The 20,888-nt window shown below is 34.7% G+C and overlaps 1 protein-coding gene across 3 annotated transcripts in view; it reads left to right on the top strand.

Moving 5' to 3' along the window:
* Mdga2 (MAM domain containing glycosylphosphatidylinositol anchor 2) overlaps nucleotides 1–20,888 on the top strand; it is a 736,020-nt gene that overhangs the window by 522,047 nt on the left and 193,085 nt on the right. For all 3 annotated transcript variants that reach the window (XR_781932.3, XM_010632607.3, XM_010632608.3), the window contains one exon: nucleotides 18,495–18,788. Coding sequence is in view for 2 of the 3 variants with exons in the window: in XM_010632607.3 (XP_010630909.1) it covers nucleotides 18,495–18,788 (294 nt within the window). In the remaining variant the exon portion in view is untranslated. The remainder of the gene's footprint in view (nucleotides 1–18,494; nucleotides 18,789–20,888) is intronic.

Genomic DNA, 20,888 nt, shown 5'->3' with positions numbered 1-20,888 from the left:
AGTATCCAGGGTTATTTCTTATTTTCTGAGGGACACTGCCCCAGAATTACAATCATAAACATCACCTTGTCTCTGCTTGTCTGGTTTTGTTCACCTGTTCTTTTTCAGAACCAGGGCCATAACATCCAGATGCAAGGAATCAGTTCTTCTGTCTAAAAAGACTCATGTGATGGTAGCATGCTTCTTACGATTGAAACAAAAACTGGATTTCAGAAGCGAGAAGAGAAGAGCTTTATAAAATTACTCCTAGGATGAGTTCTAATATCCACTTGTAAATATACTAGTAGTATTTCCAGGTTGAAACTCTGCATTGTCAATGACAATGTAAAGAGAATAACCAGTAATGAGTCATATTGACCAGACTTCTGTAGGTAATGTGAGTACTTTTGGCAATGCAGGTGTAGGGAAATTTCACAGAAAGATGACATTTAATATCAGTCTCGTTGGCAACAGCATTGCAAAGTGACAGCAGAAAGAAGGCCCATTTGGCAAAACAGATGAAGAAAATTTCAGGAATATTAAAATGATTCCTTACTTATTTTTACTATAATGAATATAACAAATTATATTTGCTCAATTTAATGCTATTTTTACTAAAGAAGTTATATTTCATCTGGTTAGACTGTGGGTCAATTTAAAAACACAATATAATAACTATCAAATATCTCAAGCAAATTAAATAGACTAAAACTTTGTTACAGTTCAGTTTTGTAATCCTTCACATGCTTGGTGAATAGCGCACATACATTCTAGCTTTAGATACTGGAAACAGCTAAAATAAAATCTTTAAAATATTGGTGCAAAGTTCTTAGTCCATCACATAGATAGAATTGTTACAGTTGATTTTTTTTTAATTTTATTTATTTATTTTTTTGAGACAGGGTCTCACTATGTAGTTGAGACTGACCTGGAACTCACTATGTAGCCCAGGCTGGTCTCGAACTCACAGCAGTTGGTGTTTAATCACTGCTTCCTGAAGTACTGCTCCACGAAAAGGTCTTGGGGATTCAGTAGCTTGCACATGTTTCTCTGCATGAGTCAGCAAACGTGTGAGTTTGTAGTAAACTCAGACGCATACCCACTGTGTCTTGAAGAATCTCAGTAGTGAGCCTGGGTATGTGTGGGATTCTCATGGTAAGACATCTGGTGGGTAAATATAGCAGAAGATTGAATATAGATTTTTAGGAATATTTTCTCCCTTCTTAGAGTACATGAGCTTTTTATATAACAGGAAGTATAGGGAAAACTCAATAATTAAAAAAAAGAGCCTAAGAAGGAGCACAGTGAAATTCAACTGAAAAAAAAAAATTAGTTCAAAACTTTAGCTTTGCTACTGACTACTTGTCTAGTCTAAAGTCATGATGGTTTACAAATGTCTGCACAAGCTTTCATATCTGTGGAAATAAAACTGTTGATAACTTGGAACTATTATATACCATGAATAAGAATAGTTCATGAACAGAGGGCAAAGGAAAAGTGATCCAATCCACTTAATTGAATTTTCTTCTTTGCCCTTTTCCATTAAAGAGGAAAAGAAAGTATGGAAATATGGCTGATTAAAATTGCAATTCTATAGAATAACTATAGTGAGGGATAGCTTGTTTTGTCTTTGAGGAGGCCTTGGGGATAAGACTCCCCTGTGAGGCCCTGACAATGCTTTCATCAGGGGATGTTTCCATGTAGTTAAAAGTTATATAATTACTATCTGGGTTACTGAACAGAGAAAAATTAATTTTCCTCTGTGAATCCAAAATTATAAAGTACAGTCCATGACCTGTGCAGAAGTGATGCAGACCATAGGTTGGCAAATTCTGGGAAGGGGAGCATGGATAACAAGTGTTTTCAGCTTCTAAGGCTGCATTTTATCTGCGATGACTTTTCTACTCTGGCCTTATAATGAGCAAACTGTCTAAGACATAACTGAATGGGTTTCAGTATCTTTCATAAAATTTTGTTCACAATAACAAGTTGTGAGCTATATTTAACCCATAGGACATAGTGTCCTAGATTTTGAGGCAAGGTGTTTTTTTGTACCAGGGATTGAACTCGGGTCCTCCCACTTGAGAGGCAGGAGGTGGCACTGCTGAACTAAATCCCTGGCCCTAGATTTTGAAACTGTTTTGCTTAAGAAATAAGCCAAAGGGGTGGGGGGACTTGGCTCTACAGGCTTACTGGGAAATTGAGTTATACTAACACACTAACATATAACTGTTATTTGTCTTTACAAACATTCCTACATTTTATAAAGACTGAGGCAGAAATCTCCATTTTCCTTATTCCTCATTCACCTATGTATTTTATTGAGTACCTTGTTAACCAGCCGTTGTCTGTGGTGGTGGCCTGAACTGTAGAATTACCCAGCAAAGATTCCTGAGATTATTTGTGTGATTAGTCAGTTCTTGTTCCTAACATACAAGTTTTCTACTACTTTCCCTGTTCTGCTTGTGAACTCTCCTCCACATAGTTTTCAGTTTCTATATATATATATATATTTTTAATGTTTAAATGGCTAAGAACACATGATAGAAAGATAGAACATGTTTTAAAAATAGGATAAATTCTGAATGTTAGAATCTCCTGATTATAGAATTAGTTTTCCTCCTTTCTGAGTGGATCATTGGCCACTTTTCCAGTTGGCCTCAGGAAAGATTGGACACATGCAGATTTGTTCTCAAGTAGCAAGACTTAAACTCTTGAGCAGTCTTTCTTCTCAATGGACTTTTGTGTCTATTAAAAAGGGCATTACATCTTTCTTGATACGGATGAGGAGAAAGAATAGTGTTTTAAGGAGAGTGCAAGTTGGGAGAATGTCCCCCTAAAATTTTTTACTTCTTCCTTAGTGTCTTTAATTTCTTTTTAAGTTTCCTTTTACCTGGTAGCACTGAGATGGGAAACAAACAGATATATTTACTATTTTGGGTAAAAGCCCTCCAAGGCTATTGTGCATAGCAAATTTGCCAGGGAAAATTGACTGAGAATGTACACTTCTTTCAGTATGTTCAAAAGACCGTTTTTAAGAAAATTTTAGACTAAGCATATGCAAAGATATATCATGCATAGATTTTATATCTATGCATAGGCTTAATATATAATCTATATATAATTCCATTCATTTCACTTTTAATATTACCCTATGATATATAGCCATGGCTATATAAAACTTGTATTTAGTTATAGAAGATATTACTAAGAAGAATGTGTGGTGGTTAACATTGTTTATTTGAAAATTGGTTTTGCTTCTCAATTTTTTATGACAATTTTGAGAGGTTTTCCTATTAAAATTTCAAAAGCTTTCAGGGACTATTAAATATTCATTGGAAGTATTTCTCCTGTGTACTTACATGGGTCCAGGATGGGTCAGTGTCTCATGCAGATTTCCCACAAAAGGGGCGTATAAATGCAAAAATCTGCTGTGACCAGGAATTTATCTATAATTTCTGTTGGAATAGATAATACAATTTTATTCAAATAGAATATATTAAATAGTAAAAAAATAGTAAAGTAGCAAGCTTTTCTAACAGATTTTATCCTTACACTTAAAAATGTTTGAGAAAATGTCATGGGATGAAATAAAAATGTGTAGGATCTGGGCTGGGGATTAAGCTCAGCGGTGCCATACCTGCCTGATAAGGTCCTGAGTTTGATTCCCAGTACAAAAAAAAAAAAAGAAGAAAGAAAACTTGAATAATTTTTATAATTAAAATAAAATAGATAAAATCAAGACTAAAATCAAGATATTTGGATAAAATAGATAAAATCAAGTATTTGGTCCAATATATTATCAAAGTAAAATTTTAAAAAATGAGATAATTTTACTGAATGTGGTAAGCAGGATATCCAAAGGGAGAATGGGAAAGATTTGTTATGTACATATACTCACTCCTCATGATGAGCATAATCGAATTCCCACAAAGACGTACTGATAAAAATGAGAAATTAATTAAAACCTAAAAGAAAAAGAATGAGACATTAGATGTTACAGTGAAATGTACCGCATTTGAGTTTGTTAGGTCAAATTCACCCAAAAACCAAAGAATTTTATCAGTAGAGTGATAGATCTGATTGATGAATTGGGGCCATAGTCATTGGATGAATCAGTCAAATTTTAATGGAAGAATGATGGAAATTTAAAAAAACAAACAGAAATATTCCAGAGCCCTACAAATCACTTACAGAAAACATTTCTTTCTCCAAAAACGCACACTACCTTTGCGTTATGAGGAGGTATTCTGTAAAGAATTTAACAATTATGTGAAAGAGAAGGAAAAAGTTATTAATTAAAAAAGAAATTTAGGCAATGAGGGTAAATAATACATTATGGGAAGTTAATGTAGAAATTTTCTCATTTATAGTCTCCAAAAATAAAGACTAATAGTAATATAACTTAGGACTCCCAAAATAATTTACCACTAACAGTATTTGAAATATACCCTCTTAAGCAAATCTCATGGTGAAGAGTTAATACAGCGGTCAGTTCTTGCAAATACCTGTGATGCTACCTGTGTTCCTACATAAAACAATACCCTGAAATGTAGAAATCAATGGTCTTAATATTAAAATACCATATTAAACCTGACACTTTTCCCTCCTCTTCAGTTCTCTCCTTGCCTTTCCCCTCCTCTCTATCTGACATGAACTTTAAAGCTCAGATTACAAATCCAAGGGATTTTGCAGCCTGCATTGACATCTTGCATTAAGTGGATGTTTTCTCTTCTTATCTCAGGGAACCCTGCACTCAGTTACTCGCTTTGACAAAGGCCTTTTGGGATAGGGTTTTATTTTGTTGGACTCTAAGATATTCTTGAAGGGATCCAGGTATAGTGTGGTTAAATTAATGGGGCAGTATACTCTGCTGATCATAGAAGACTCAACAAGCTGTATGCTAATGCAAAGAAAAGAGTGTTAGCATTGTAGGTGCTGCTTTCTAGTCTCATCACACACTCCAAAAAAGGAGGAGAGACCTTATCTGTTTTAATCAAAGGACATATGAGATTAAACATAGTAATTCCACCAATGTGATCATTTTCAACATTATGCTGGATTGAAACTCGTGAGTGCAGTTTAAGATAATGATACTTACCTTGTCCTAGATAACTGAAATCAGTGGACCATCATTTGGATCTTTAAATTTCTGCCTAAGTACAGCTAAGTAGCATAATTTAAGTATGAACAGCACATGCATAATACACATTAAAACTTAGAGCACATTGATGAAGATCACACTGTGTAAGGTGAGGATATGTGAGAAACATACGAATATTTAGAAAAATTGATGAACTGTACACATGTAATTTAAGTAATGAACATACAAGTCCACACACAATTTAAGAAATAAAATATTACCATATGCTGAAGTTTTTCAATGTAAATTACAGACCGTATAACACAGAACAGCTACTTGTAAACATTTACCCACAGAAAAACTAGGTGTGTGGAGTGTTTCATATATTCTAAGTGCTGTGCCCAACACTTTATTATTGTTATGTAGGACTCCTTTTGAAATAAATATTGTGGCTATGCTCATATTATATACAGACAAGAAACTTGAGCATTAGAAAAACGTAAGACCCACAGTGTCACGGTAATGATACCGTGTGTTAGACATAGGTCAGTCCTGCTGCAGCATCTGGAGCCTTCACACACGACACCCAGTCTTCAAGTGGACTGAACTCAAGTGATGGGATTGCAGGCTCCAGAAATCCACTGTGAAAACGGTTTCTTACACATCTTAGAAACCTAAAATCACATTGTGTCTGCCTTCTGATCTCTTTGGCTAAGAAGCTGGAGCTGGGAAGTCCTATTTGGTGACAGTCAGCCTGCTCAGCAGCTTAGGATCAGGACTGCAAGCTTCAGAAAAGGGCACATGACAGTGATTTGCAGGGGAAGGGAAAAACCAAGAGATACCAATTCCTCTTAAGTATGTAACAGGTAAAGAAGTCAGAATTTCCTCAAATGTGTAGATCTTCTGTCTTTAGTAAGGACTAGATTAAAAGTGTATGAAATGAGAGGGTTGTCATTGCACTTTTAAATAATTCTATGCATCATATGAAATATATAGATAATTTAAATACACGAAGTGGGAATAAATTGGTAAACAGTTCAAATGTCTGTGTCTAAAATGCATTTATGATGAGTTGCAGTCTACTGTAAATGAAACACAAGTAGTCCAGTTTACCAAGTCTATCTAAATAATGCTTGTAAACAAAATATGTTTAGTTGGCATTTAAATAGAAATATCCTTGCTTGAAAATGTGATATAAAGACTGTATTCATGAAATTTCCCTGAACTCTGCTCACACTCACATATTAAGTCAGAATGACCCTACATACTCTAATCAGTGGCACTGTGTGAGCCGTTATGTGGTTTTAAAATTAGGTCCACATGTTTTGTGGCATTCTATACTTCTCAGAGTAAAAGAGTGGATCATAAAATGCAATCATGCTTCAGTAGAACATTTGTTACAAGAAACCTTCCCCCTATTATTTTTTCATTGAGCAGTTAGCTACTAATGATCTGTTAATTAAACCTCATTTGCTTTTAAAGAACATGTGGTTCTGATCTGATGATGAAACATCATCACTAGTCATGAACTAGTCATTTCATTTTGCTCTTGATAAAGCATGAAAGAGCCAGCTTCATTCTATGTCAAAATGTTTATTAAAATGGTGATAGTGTCTGTTTCCACAGGATAAAGCGTATTCAGCAGGACCAATCACGTAGGGTAATTAGGGAATTTGTAAACCACAGGCACTGTCCATAGTGATCATTTATAAGAGGCCTAACAATGACACATAGGTTCTAGAGAGAGACAAATGGCCTTTCCATTGTTGAACTAAATTGATTTTTCTAGCCATTTTGCATTGAAGAATTTACCTCTGTGAGCAACAGTTGCTCTAGAAAGGGAAATAAATTGCAGATTGCTTTGAAGCACTTTTCTTTTGCTGTGCTTTCCTAGGATGCATTTGATATATAATTTACAGCTTATCTTCTTTTAATTTAGAATTCCTTCATCTACAGGAAAGCAGAAACGTAATTAACATGATCAGACAGCTCTATTTACTTTTTAGTCCCTGGTTTTCATGATAACACCCTTACCTTTGTAGAAATGGACAACACTGACATTTTGTTGTTCTCATAAGGGAGGAATAGATGTATTGAGGGATGTCCAAACCTCGTTACCTCAGAGAAACAGTGAGAACTAGGATATCTGCATTACGTGCCATTTTACGATACTATCAAAACATACATAAAAATCAAATGATGTCTGATGACAGACAAATGCAACCATCTTTTTTTTTTTTAATGGTTCTCAAGATGTCTCCATTTAGATTAGGGAGGCTCATCTTGGCCTTTTCCAAAATGTTATTTTCTTCTAATAATTTTTTTTATCTAAGATGCATATGTATCTTCTGGATACCTGCTAATGGCAATGAAATTTATTTATAAATCTGCAATGTATCATTTCATCTTTAAATTTTTGCAGTATTTTTTTTCCTCTTCATCACTTTAACTTGAGGATGAGGAAACAGATTACCATTTCCCTTTATCAAGATTACAGTTAGTACATGGCTCCTACCCTCAGTCTAAGTTAAATTTGTACATTTGCAATTCTTCCAGATACTGGGTTGATTAGAAAAGCATCCTCTAATTACAAAATAATAGTGAAGAATTACCAGCTCCTAAGAAGCCATCTGTATCTGTTTCCATGATGTATTGTGTAGTTCTTGAAGGTAGCAAATGGCCTAATTTGTGTCTCTTATCCCTAGTCTTAAGCATATATGCTTATAGAAGGGACTCAAAAAATGTGTATTTAAATAAATTTATATTAACTCTAGCATTAGGTACACATTTTTATATCTGAAGTCATGAGTCTGTTATTCCCAGAGTGCTTGCTGTTAATTTAAGGGATAATGTAATGCTTATGAACATGCATAGAGATGTAGTTAGATAAATCATAGGTACCAGTTTCTCTTTTTCTTTTTTTGTACTGAGGATTGAATTCAGGACCTTGAGCTTGTGAGGCAGGTGGCAGCACCACTGAGTTAAATCCCCAGCCCCATAGGTGTAATTGTTAAGGATAAGAACGCAAGGAAAGAAATACATAATGGACTGCAAAGATGGTAGGAATTTGGAAGTCTTAGCTAATTTTACCTATAAGAAAGACTCTCTTCCAGCCCATTATCTTTATTTTGTAAAATATAGGAATACTTGGTACTCAGTTTTTAAAGTTAAAACTAGGCAGTTGTATCCAAGTAAGTGTATTTTTCCAGATTTACTTTGCACTTTTAAAAATATCAGACAAGCAAGGAAACTTGGCGAGATAAGTTGAGAAATTGGTCCCTACTTCCCGGAAATGTTTATAGGTTCTTTTTTGCCTTTATCAAATGTACTCATAACTTAATCATCATCTTAGCACCATATTTGATGTTTTGACTCTTGCAATAGCCTCTTTTAATATAGAAAAAAAACAAGCACTCCACTTGTACACTCCATGTTTATTCCACTATTTTGGTCTACTTTATATTCTTTGCTTATTAAAATTTTAACATAATTTGAATCACTAACAAGCTGAAAAACTTGGTCTTTTTTGTATTGTTTTATAAATAAAAAAAATTTTTTTTTCACCCTTTAGGCTTTACATACCGAAAGTGTGATTATCATTCAGTTACATATTTTAGTGTATGCGAGAGATATGCATTAATCAGGGAAAGTTCAGTAAAAGAAAAAAAAATGGTATCTACGTCTTCTTCCAAAGTGATTAGAAGAAATTCTCTTGTTACTGGAGATTTTATTTTAATGCTTCTAGAAGATATTTTTTTATAAGCTCAACTTAGAATACCAGACCGTGGGAAGATCATAGTAATTTAAGGCACTTGAGAACTCCAGCCAAATGGTACCTAAGTGACTTAAGTCCCATTCACTGGTCTGTCCACAGAGAAGCAAGAATAGAACCTGTGCTTATTTGCAGCTGGTCTCCGGCTTTGTATAGCAGGGAACTATCAATGCCCTATAGAGCGTGATTTCCCATTTTATTCTTTCATCTTGCACTTCGTGTTCTACGGAAGCCCTTAGAGACTATTCTTGTGCCATAGCAACACCTGCTGGGAAAGGGAAGTTGGAACAGCCACAACTGCTGCCTGCCAAACCTGTTTTCCTAATTGAGTGGCCCTGCAGGTCCTCCTTCCTGAAATACCAAAACCTTAGGAATTGTACCTCTGGGATCCTGCCTCTCCCCCTAGGTTCTGAATAGCTAACAATACCGCTCTATTAAGATTTCCCAACTCTATCTACAATACATATTCTATGCATGTGTGTAAGAACGTACATTTCTCTTTAGAATTTCCAGTTGCAGGTGCTGTGGTGTTGTAACCTTGTTTGTTTACACTGTGGGTTTTTGTCTGCTTTGTTTCTGCCTTTGTAAAACATTGTCAATCCTATTTTGTTAGTATCTCCCAATTTGTTATGGGTGAGACACTTAGCAGTGTGTGCCAGTGCAAAAGTAAAGGGCAATTTTTAATTTATCACTTATGATAAAGTATGTATTCATGCTAATTCTTATGATGGGCAGAGACAGTGGGCCAACCATCTGGTGTGAAGACCTAATTGTAAATAAGTGCTTGTTTCATGTGTGATTTTCGTACAGGATTCTAAGCGATACCAACCTTAGAAAATGGATCCACGGGGTCTCTACTTAAGACCCAGCCAGGCTTTGCTACTAAATGAAGAAAATCGTAGAATGAACAAATTACTCAATAATACCAAATGCTGTCATATTTCTGTGCCATGCTTCTACTTCATATTATTACTGTGACCAAGTAAAAATACAGTAGAAGTGCTAATGTCATAGACGTCCTTGTTATTGTGTGTTCTTAAAATTAGAAATAGAGAAGCATTCAAGTGTGAAAATTATCTTTAAAATATGCTTTCTAATTAAGCCCTAGATAATCAAGAGGTAAGTTTTCATCAATCGCTTTCTCAGCCTCGTTGCTTAGTAACTTTCACTGATGCTCCTTCAATCAGTAAAGGGTTTATTAGCCACTTCTAAAATACTTTAAAATGTCACAAGGCCTGGGAGCTACTAAAGGAGAAGGAAGGACACCGGTACTGTCGCGAACATGTTTTAGATATGTATAAGAGGAAATGCTTATTTTGTCCTGACATATAGAGAGTCAGACATAGCCTACTTCAGACAAATGTAAGACAAAAAATACACAGAAATCAGGGAAGCCTAAATAGAACAGAGAACTTAAACAGGGACTTAAAGAATGGAGGAGAATCATGAAAGGAGTAGAGTAAGATGAAATGCATTCCTGAATTGAAGGAAGGAAGGTGCGTCCCTGAAAATGAGTCAGCCACCTCCAGCAAACCCAAAGTCCTACCTGAAACGATAGAGTATTCTTCACAGAAGTAGTACGTCTTAGTAAGGCTTGTCAGGTAAGATGGAGAACAAGCAATGAAAATTAGACCTTCTACCTTGAAAAATGGGGAGCTCCTACAGAAATGCAAATGTTAGACTGACATAATTTTTAAGAAAAGTTCATTCAGAAATGGTATTTTTAGAAAGAGAAAGACAGGGCTGGGGATTTAGCTTAGTGGTTCTGCCGTCTGCCTAGAAAGAGAAAGACACACTCATTAAATAAGACTTTAGCAATTCTTTTTTTTGTTGTTGTTTTTCTTTTTTGAGACAGGGTCTCACTATGTAGTTGAGACTGACCTAGAACTCACTATGTAGCCCAGGCTGGTCTTGAACTCACAGTGATTCTCCTGCCTCAGCCTCCCAAGTGCTGGGATTACAGGCATGCACTACCACACCCGGCTAGAAATTTATTTTTAAGGGGAAATATAATTCAGAAGAAAGTGTGACAGTGTGAAATATTAATCTAACCTATGCCTCAGGGAAATTCTGCATATTTCAAAACAATAGTAACCAAACAGAAAAACTTAAGTGTTTTATATTGTATAATTGACCCTATTAGCTCTTTGTATTTTTATAAATCAGTAATTATTTCTAGAAATCTTTATTCCTTTAGTGAGAAATGAGAAGTTGCACTTATGTTTACTAACGATTGTGTGCTACTAGTCATGATCTCTAACAGGATGGTAATACCAGCAGGTCCATAAATAAGTGAGGAAACTTCAGTGTTGTACGTCTTCAGTCAACGTGAATACTTTTAAGCACAGATTACCTTTTTTAATAAACACAAAACAATCATACTTAAAATGAGTCCAGTTTATTGGTTGAAAAACACTACTAGAATGTGAATTTAAATTATTTTGAAGTGGAAGGAAATTTTCAAATTTGCCTTATATTATCAAATACATATTTTCTGTGGCTTGTATAAAATATAAATTTTCTATATTAAGGCAGTTATTCCCAATCCCAAATAAGCTGTGAGGAATATAGCAATTAGTTGCCAATATTAGTGTGTGGAAATTTAGATATACAGATCATAGTAATAACATTTTCTCTATTACTCTGAGATTAAGCCAGAGAGAAATGAGGGGAGTTTACAAGAAGGAGGCTGACAGTTGCACTTAACCAGTGACTTACGTTGCTTGAGAGATCACAACTGCAATTCAGCTGATGACTACTGCAATGGTGAATTCTTTAGTTCTAAGTAAAATGAGTGTGATTGATCAAAAACTACAGTCTGAGTCCATGTGCATGAAACTAATCTGTATGTAATATGCTGAAAAAGGAAAGACTAAGAACTGCTGACACCGATGGGAGAAACTTCTCAAGTGTGACAGAACATTGTTCCTTTACAGCCATATGGTCAGAAGTAAAGCTATTGCTTACTTTGAGATTTCAATCAAGGCATCAGCAAGTGTGCACCTCCCATCAGGTGTACAGTAAATATCTTCAATCCACCTGTTGATTTTGAAGAAAACAGACACACAGTAGATTTAGTTCGTTTGATTTATTTACATTCACAAAACACTTATTTTACTTTTAAATTTTTATATTTATATATATCTAGCCAATATGAAATTACCAAATCTTGGCATTTATAGGTCACTTTCATAAAGAGTAATTTCTGTGAAAATATATCTTAATTTATATTTTAAAAATAGATTATGCACTTGACTATACACATATATCTGTTGTAAACTATTTTCCAAAATTCATATATAAATTGAATTAATGATATATTTTACAGTTCTGAAAATATGAATTTGATGCTCTCACTGTAGAAAATTCTACAAACTTACTTTCTTGTGATATTAAAGAATAAAGTCCATCTTTTATTTTAATATTAACTACTAAAATACACTACAAATGCTCACATACTTTAAGACAATAAGTTCATGGAATATTACAAAATCTGATCCAGGCATATGGTATTTTTTGTGGTAGTTGAAATGAACTGAGCTTCTTCTAATTCTTTTGAGTAAGGAAAATAAGATAGTCATTTTCAGAGGAACAACTAAATATTTTATTTCCTTATCCTCCTATTTCAATAAGAAATGAAATTTTCTTCTCCTTTACTTGTTTAATTTTATAGCCTGTAATCCAATGGTGAAAGGTGATAGAAAACCAATTTGTCCAAATTGTCTTTTTCTGTTTGGAATGAGAAACTTTGTTTTCAAATTTCTCTGCAGTATGTCTTCTAGTAGCATTTCGGATAGCAAACATGAAAATAAGGTCTGTGTATAGACTGTGTATCAAAACTGCATCTGTATTTTTAGTTGAAGGTACTTATATTTGCCTTAAGCGAGCATATTATGAATAAATGTGGATCTTACCAAGGTGCAGGCATTTCATTTTTGTGCATATTTCAGTGGTTTCCTTGCGAGGCAATATTTTAACTGTAAGACATGTAACCCCTTATGAAAAATTAAATGAGTCCTTAAATCACCTTTCTTCTTATTTTTCTTCAATTTACAGTTTATCTATTCAAATATCTAAGTACAAGAAAATAGAAAAAGGACACTAGACAAGTCTTTTTTCTAACTCTGTCACACACCTTACAAATTTTAAGACCTACATCAGAAATCAACCCTAAATTAATATATTTTCTTCCCCCAAAATTCTACTTAAATTACTAATTTTATAATTACTCTTTTATTACTTTTGTCCTAACATGTATGATTTACATCAATTATGCTTATTTCCACTGTCCAATATATACATAGCTTGATCTTTTCTACTTCTGTACTGTTCTCACTCTTCCTTTGTCAGCTGTTTCAAAACTCCCTGATCTGTTCCAGTCAGTACAGCACAGCACCAGGCTTTTGCGATAGAACAAAAGTCTCGTATTCTGAAGGGGCTGTCTGGTCAGGGAGATAGATATGGGAGCAAACAGTGCACGCTGGACAGGAGAGTGAGCAAACAGTGCACCACATATTGTGTCACTGCCAAGTAGAGTAATAACCAGATTAGCCTGGGAGGGGGCAGAGTTTTCACAAATGTAGTAGCATTTGTACTGAGTTTCAACATATGGAGTAGGCAGGGGTAGCAGAAACACTGAAAGAACAGCTTGTACCAGAGCACTGGGGTGACCCTGTCACTAAAACTTGATGTAAAGGAGTGTTGGAGAAGTGTGTAATTACTGCAAAGGAGCATCGCCCAGACTGTGTTATTCAGAGTACCATTTCAAGAACGGTATGCTTGTGTTAATAAAAGAAGATTTCCTTACATGAGTTGTGGAAAATGTATTACAATAATATTTTAAATTTCTCTGAGTTTCTTGGAGCCTGCTATATGCTGACATCTGCTGCAGATATTGTAGAAAAGTGAAAAACAGGAAGCACAAAATAAAATAGAACGGTGATGCTGTGTACGAAGCAGACTGCTGTGTTAGTATAGTTACTTCCGGTCTTTCTTTTCCTCTAGATAGTTTCCATGTACATCTCCTTCCCTTCTTCAAATCAGTGCCCCATATGTCACTGTCTTAATATATATGTTGGTTCTAGAATGTTCTACTGAGGTCCTATTCTGTGGGAGAGAAAGTGTGTTGAATGCTGACAATTTAAAAATGAAGCCTGGATATTTTCCCCTCCATCAAGCTCCCTGTCAGCAATCACTAGTGTATGTCTTTTTATAAAAAACTAAGTTTTCCTGGATATATTTGAGATCTAGAATATGACGTTATGGGACACAAACTCATACCGAATGGTAACTCTGTTGAATGCAAATTAGTATACATATCAGCTCTCGTAGTCACTGTGTGTGTGTGTGGCACAGGAGATTCTAAAATCCACTCAATATGGAAAAGTTGGATATCACTGTTCATACTTCCCATTGACATGCTTCCCTCAACAACAGTGGTTAAAGTTCCTCATCACTGATCACAAACTCGAACTTAATCTAAATATCTATAAAGAAATATAGATCTATTATATCATTATTTAAAAATGCCCTGTCATATTTTTTGGCATCACTGTTCCCTGATTTATTTAACAAATCCATTAGGCGGTTTTGCACTTTTGTGTATTAAAGCAATGTCATGATGAGCACTCGCAGTGAGGTTTGTAGCGTTTATAGTGACACGAACAGAACTGTGTTTATGCTGACAAAGCTTACAGCGAGGAAGCAGGAGACCTGGAAAGATGAAACTTGTGGGAGAGAGACCGTTTAAGGTATGATTGGGAGAAAAGAAAAATGATCACTTCTGAGAAGTCTACTTACGGCCATAAAAAGAAATAGGCAGGCATGAGAGACATACCCGAGAAAGAGAAAGATGTGGTGGCTGTTTGCAGGGCACAGACAGAGGGAATGGTGACCAAGGAAAACACCATTTTTAATTAATAGATGGGCTGTGTGGGTAACTATTAGCCAAGGCAAGGCATGGGTACTGCTTAGGCTTAGAGAACTGAAAGATTTGGAGATTAAAACATAAATTGCAACTGTAGGTAGAAGAACCTTGGGATGAGGTCAGACTATATATTACCAGCGTGTAAATAGAGAAAATATAAGTAAAGTTTGAGCTTTCCCAATGACATATGTATTACTATAATTGAGTTTAGTGGAGAATTATAAAGTTAGAAAATATAATGCTGACAGAAAGAGACTAAAAACTTGAGAAACTGTAAAGACTTTAGGCTAAATGAATCATAAAGGATAACCTCTTATTTCAAGATTTAAAGTTCCATAGAAGAAAAGAATATTAAATTATCTTCAATTAGGTTTTTCTGTTGAATAAAGACTGGGCTAATTTATCCAAAAATCTGTTTTAAGTGGCCTAGATTAAAACAAATTTATTTTTCTATAATTTTGATTAATTAGGCAGGGGTAAACGTTTAAATACATAACTGACAGGCACAATTACAAAGAGAAGTTTTGAACCACATAGCACAGTAAACTTCTTAAAAAATTATACCTTTGGGCCGGGGATTTAGCTCAGTGGTTCAGTGGCCTGGCTTGCAAGCCCAAGGACCTGAGTTCCATCCCCAGTATTCCCCCCCAAAAAAAAATTAGACCTAGTCAAGGCTTTATGTTAATTAGAACAATGGTGTTATACAATCTTTAAGTTTCTTATTGTGTCATGAAATAAATAATTTTATTTGACATCACATCTCATTAAATTTTTACTCTTGGTTCCTCTTGTCAGAAAAATAAAACTTTGAGGCTCATACATAAAGTAAAAATTCTCCAAGTTGAGAAATTAATAATCAGAGTTGTTCCACTTGGTCAAAATCATACAGCTTGTTTTTGGAAGAGATATGGATTAAAAATTTTAAGTATTAACATTCCACCAAATAATCTTTTAATTTATAATCTCTTGTATTTCACAAAGATTTATCAAAATTTATATATTTACAGTAATGCATCACATCATCAGCACTTCTTTTTGCAAACACTTCAACTCACAAACCAAAGTGTTTGGCAGAATTTTTCTTCCATTCACAAACTCCATACTGGGTGTCAAAGACAACCCCAGTGATCTTCCCTGTACACAAATGCATCTATCTTCCCCAAAATAGTAAAGCAAATTAAGCTCTTATGCCAAGGTACCACTGTATTTGGGTTATAAGCAATTTCGACACATATGGAAAATATTTCTGTATACACAGATCTAGTTATTGAAGATATGCTCATGAAGTAATTTTTCAAAGCACCCTTCACATTCCTGTCTTGACTCTTTTATGTTGCCTCTGAGGCAGTAACCAAGAAACACTCAGGTTTTGTCCATGCCGGCTGTGGTGGTGCATGCTTGCAATCTTGGCGCTCTGGGAGGCTGAGGCAGGAGGACTGGGAGTTTGAGCCGAGGCTGGATAATTAATCCACTAGACTCTGTCTCAGGATGAAAAAAACATTTAAAAGCTGGGGATGTAGCTCAATTCAAAGGCCCTGGAGACTCCATCCTCAGTTCAAAAAAAAAAAAAGAAAAGAAAATAATTTTGTCCTCAGGAGCAGCAGGAGGAAAGTAATCAATGCTGATGCAGAGGCGAATTCAAGACTCCATGTTTTACTGGAATTTCTTCAAGGGTCCCCCCTCCTCCTTAGCTATTTGCCGTTAATTGGCCTTTGTTTGTAATCTGCTCAAATCAAAGTATTTATCATCTTTTATTTTCAATGTCCTCATTTTATTGTTAAATATTTTATGTTTAAGATTATGATGGAAATTATATACAATGAATTAATCTGTGCCCTCCACTTGGTAGAGACATAAGAAATGCAAAGTGTAGATGTTATTGCTGTTATTCTGTGTCTTTTCTCATAAAGGTGGAATAAATATTGTAGCTCTGTTCTAATCTTTTCTTTTTTTTTTTTTTTTTTTTTTTTTTTTTTTTTTTTTTTTTTTTTTTTTGGTACCGGGGATCAAACTTGGGACCTTGCACTTGCCAGGAAGGCAGCAGAGCCACTGAGCTAAATCCCCTGCCCTCTAATCCTATTCTTAGAAGATACTGATTAATCTTGGGTCATTACTTTATGGCTCACTCTTAAAGGACAAATTATTTGACTAAATTATTAATTGGTTATATCTACAAGATTTAGTTAATCTTTAATAAATTATTTCAATAAATGATTTAAACATTTAGGTTTTCACTTTGACTGTTTAAACATTTAAAATTCTTATAATATATAAGAAATTTATGAAGGTATGTATGCTCATATGAATATGAATGTGTATATTTCAAGATGTAGTTAATATTTCACATTTCCTAAATTCTAGAATGCTGTGCCCTGTGTAACAAATATTTCTTGGCTTGAAGTAAATGAAGAAGTGAAATGAAAAGTTGACACGAAGGAACCTGAGAAGCAAGATAATTCTCATATTATATCTGGCTTGCATTTCTTTTTCTTCATTTGTAACAAGAGAAACAGCACTTTGGCATTAGTCAAAAAATAACTTTATATCTGACTCCGTTTTGTACCCCAGAGCTTGGGTTCAATAATACTTGATGGGAGAATAACTACTTTCTTTTAATCCATATTTTGTTCCACCCATAAAAAGAATGCACAATAGAGGATGGAGAATATAGGTTGGGGGAATAAAGATAATAGATTATGATAGCACAGAGAACAGAAGATGCTAGAAGAAGATAAAATTATTCACGTTTGTAATGTTTATTTCACACATTTTGTTTACCCTGATTTTAAAAATAGATTTCCTACTTCCTAAACCCATTGAAATTGAGGTAGAATCATATATATAAATGAAAATATTCTAATAAAGCAGGTGGTAATGAAAGAAAACTCATTTTGTAATACTCCCCTCATATTAGTTTCTCGCTAAATCTTAACATGAATATTCCAACGCAATACAGTGTTTCAACAGAAATCAATCTAATTTTCTCCCAAACATGCTTAGTACAATAAAAAAATGTTTTCCCTGAGAAAGATGATTGTTTTATTCACTGAAATATATTCTAGAAATTTATTGCAAATTTATTTTTTTAGAAAGAATAGAAACACCACTGTAAACTATCCCTACTATTTAAAGTATTTTTAAAATGAAATTACCTGAAATTCGAATGTCAAATAAAAATCCAAGAGAGTAGAATAGACTGTCAAAAAGTATGACACTATACTAAATAATTCCATTCCATTCCCACCAGGGAGTAAACAGACCCTAAATTTTGGCAAGTTTGCAACAGTTTTTGAGCCACTGTCAAAACGTTTTCCAGGTTTCTCTTTTTCTCTTTCCTGGATGGTGGACTCAACATTTCATGCTAAGTTTGTGTATCTGAACCCTATATTCAGGAAGCGGAATCTCTCTTCCATGAAAAGACCCTTTTAATGGCTGGTGAAGACAAGCCGTGGAATAGGTTTTTTCTTTTATTGACCGTTTATTTTCCAAAGAAAACTTTATTTATCGTGATACTGCTTGAAGTCCCTGTGAGAATGTTTAATAAAATAATTATGACTCATTTTTAAGGAGGGAGGGTTTCCATCCCCCCACCGTGACCTGTACATTGTCTTTTTTGTCAATGAATTGTCACATTTCTTCAACCAGCAGAAATTGTTTCCTTATAATTTTCTGTATCTGAATATGCTTTACCAGTTTATACTAACCTTGAAAAATTTTCTTTTTCCCATTTCAAGTTCCACCCAATCTGACTGTTCCACAGGAAAAATCACCTTTGGTCACCAGAGAAGGAGACACAATAGAACTGCAGTGTCAAGTCACTGGGAAACCTAAGCCAATCATCCTGTGGTCTAGAGCGGACAAGGAAGTCGCAATGCCTGATGGGTCAATGCAAACAGAGAGTTATGACGGGACGCTGAGGATCGTGAATGTGTCTAGGGAGATGTCTGGAATGTACAGGTGTCAGACCAGCCAGTACAATGGGTTCAACGTCAAGCCAAGAGAGGCCCTGGTGCAGCTCATCGTGCAGTGTAAGTAAATTCTATTGCTTTGTGTCTCAAGGGAAGAAGCTGTATCCTTACTCTGAGTAATGTGAGGTGATTTTAAATACTACATCAGGATGAAATATTTCTACATCATTGCTACTCAAAAGTTTCCTCTAAATCTATTACTTAGGTATTGCAAAAACAGTTGCATTAGTCTGGATGTGCTGATTATGATGATGTTCTGTAGTTGGTTAACCAACCTAATGGTTAAAAACTGTCCACGTGTAATGAGGCAAAGTGGAAGTAATTACTAACTCGGGTCATAATGCTCTTGTTTTCAAAGTTCATGCTTCTACTTTGGTGATTGCATGCCCTTTTACTAAAATCATCCACCTAAGTATTTCAAAGAATCCCTTTGCTTAAATTGTGGAGAACTAATCATTGAAATGCTATGCTTGCATGTTTGAAGTTGTAATAGTGGATCACATTGGGCAGTGATACAGGAATAATTCAGGCAGATATTAATGTGAAATCAATGCCTGACTTAACAGATGTGCTTAATTGTGATTGTTGATAAGTTAATTTTTAAACAGTTTTTATTGAAATCACAGTTACAGTTCTTACAAAAAAAAAACAAAACCCTGTAAACATTGTGGGCTTTGTATTTGCTCTTAAAATGATTTACATTCATAAATTTAACAATCAATGAAAACATAGTGATACTACTAGTGTGGCTGGTTTTGAGAAAATTCAACACAAAATTTTAAAATTCAAGCTTGTATTTGTAGATGAAGGGAAATGCTGTCACAGTTGTATCGATTATGACAGGCTGAAGACTGGTCAGTGACACCAACAGAACAAGCAAAGTTTCCTTCTTTTAGTGTAGGTTTAAAAGTTCAGCTTGTCTGCACCCAGGGTGACTTTCTAGAGCAGGGTGTGACCGGACGGCTCCCTCTCCAAGCCAAGCCTCCTTGCCTTGCCAGAATGGCTCCTGGATGCCAGCAGCTTTTGCTGTTCCAGGTGAAGATGTCACTGTGCTTTTTGCTCCACGCCTTTTCATACACTTGCAACTTCTCTGAAGATTCGGGTTCTGTGTCTGAGTACATGCCACATACCATAACTTGTAGCAAGCCTAGAACATTCCTGAGCAAATCAGGGAGTTTGTTACACTGCTTGCCAACAGGCCCACTTACACACAACTTACTCCTGCACCACCCATGCAGGAATCCCAGTGATATAATTAACACGATAAACATTCTGTTACAGTGATTTTTAAAAATATTAAATTGTCCTTTTTGCCTAATTTGGATAGCTTTGATACATGTAAGCAATATCGATTCAAAATATAAAATACTGTTATATACATAAGGATGTGTTTATGTCATCATTAGTAATTAGAATAATCACTATAATTACCAATAGCTACTTTATTTCTTTTGTATTTCCACTATAACTTTTTTTATTTTATAACTCTTCAGTCAATTTGTTGACTAAATATATTTTAGAACAAAAGAATATATATGCAACATGGTTTCTTCTGCATGTCTTTCGTTTTTTAAAATTGGGTTTCAGGAGTGTCTGAGAATTTTTTGCATGTAGTGTCACCTGAAATTGTCCAAGTACAGTAAGGAAAAGTCAAATTATTGTAAAGGTTCATATCGCTCTTTACAGGACTTGTTTTCTGTACTTTAAGATTTCTTATCTTAAAATATGTATTACATTGGAAAATTCTGAAACATTTTACATACAGACACATTTCTAATTTTATCTGTCTTGAAATATAAAAGGATGAAAATTTGTACTCATGAGTAGTGGAAAAAATCTGATGTTTCTGAGGCTTTTTTTGCTTTAGTTTTGCTTGTATTCAAAAAAAAAAAAAAAAAAAAAAAAAACCAGAAAAGGATTCAAGGAGGATAGAACATGTGATTTTTAGCAAATTGTCCCTTAAATGATTTTATCTTAAAGCATTGTTTAAGTCTTTTAGGAGATGAGTATTTTTGATGTACATTTCCTTGAAAGTCACTTGGAGGAGGCAAATTCTACAATGACTGTGACTTTTACTCTTGAAGCATCATTGCGTATGTGCCAATTTGTCGTAACTACCACTAACAAGGATCTTGTGCTGATATATAATATATATATATA

Source organism: Fukomys damarensis, unplaced genomic scaffold (genome assembly GCF_012274545.1).
Source record: "Fukomys damarensis isolate Sample0158 unplaced genomic scaffold, DMR_v1.0_HiC HiC_scaffold_17, whole genome shotgun sequence".
In the NCBI taxonomy this organism is placed as follows: domain Eukaryota; kingdom Metazoa; phylum Chordata; class Mammalia; order Rodentia; family Bathyergidae; genus Fukomys; species Fukomys damarensis.
Note: the sequence above shows the minus strand (reverse complement) of the source record. Positions and strands in the feature narration are given on the sequence as shown.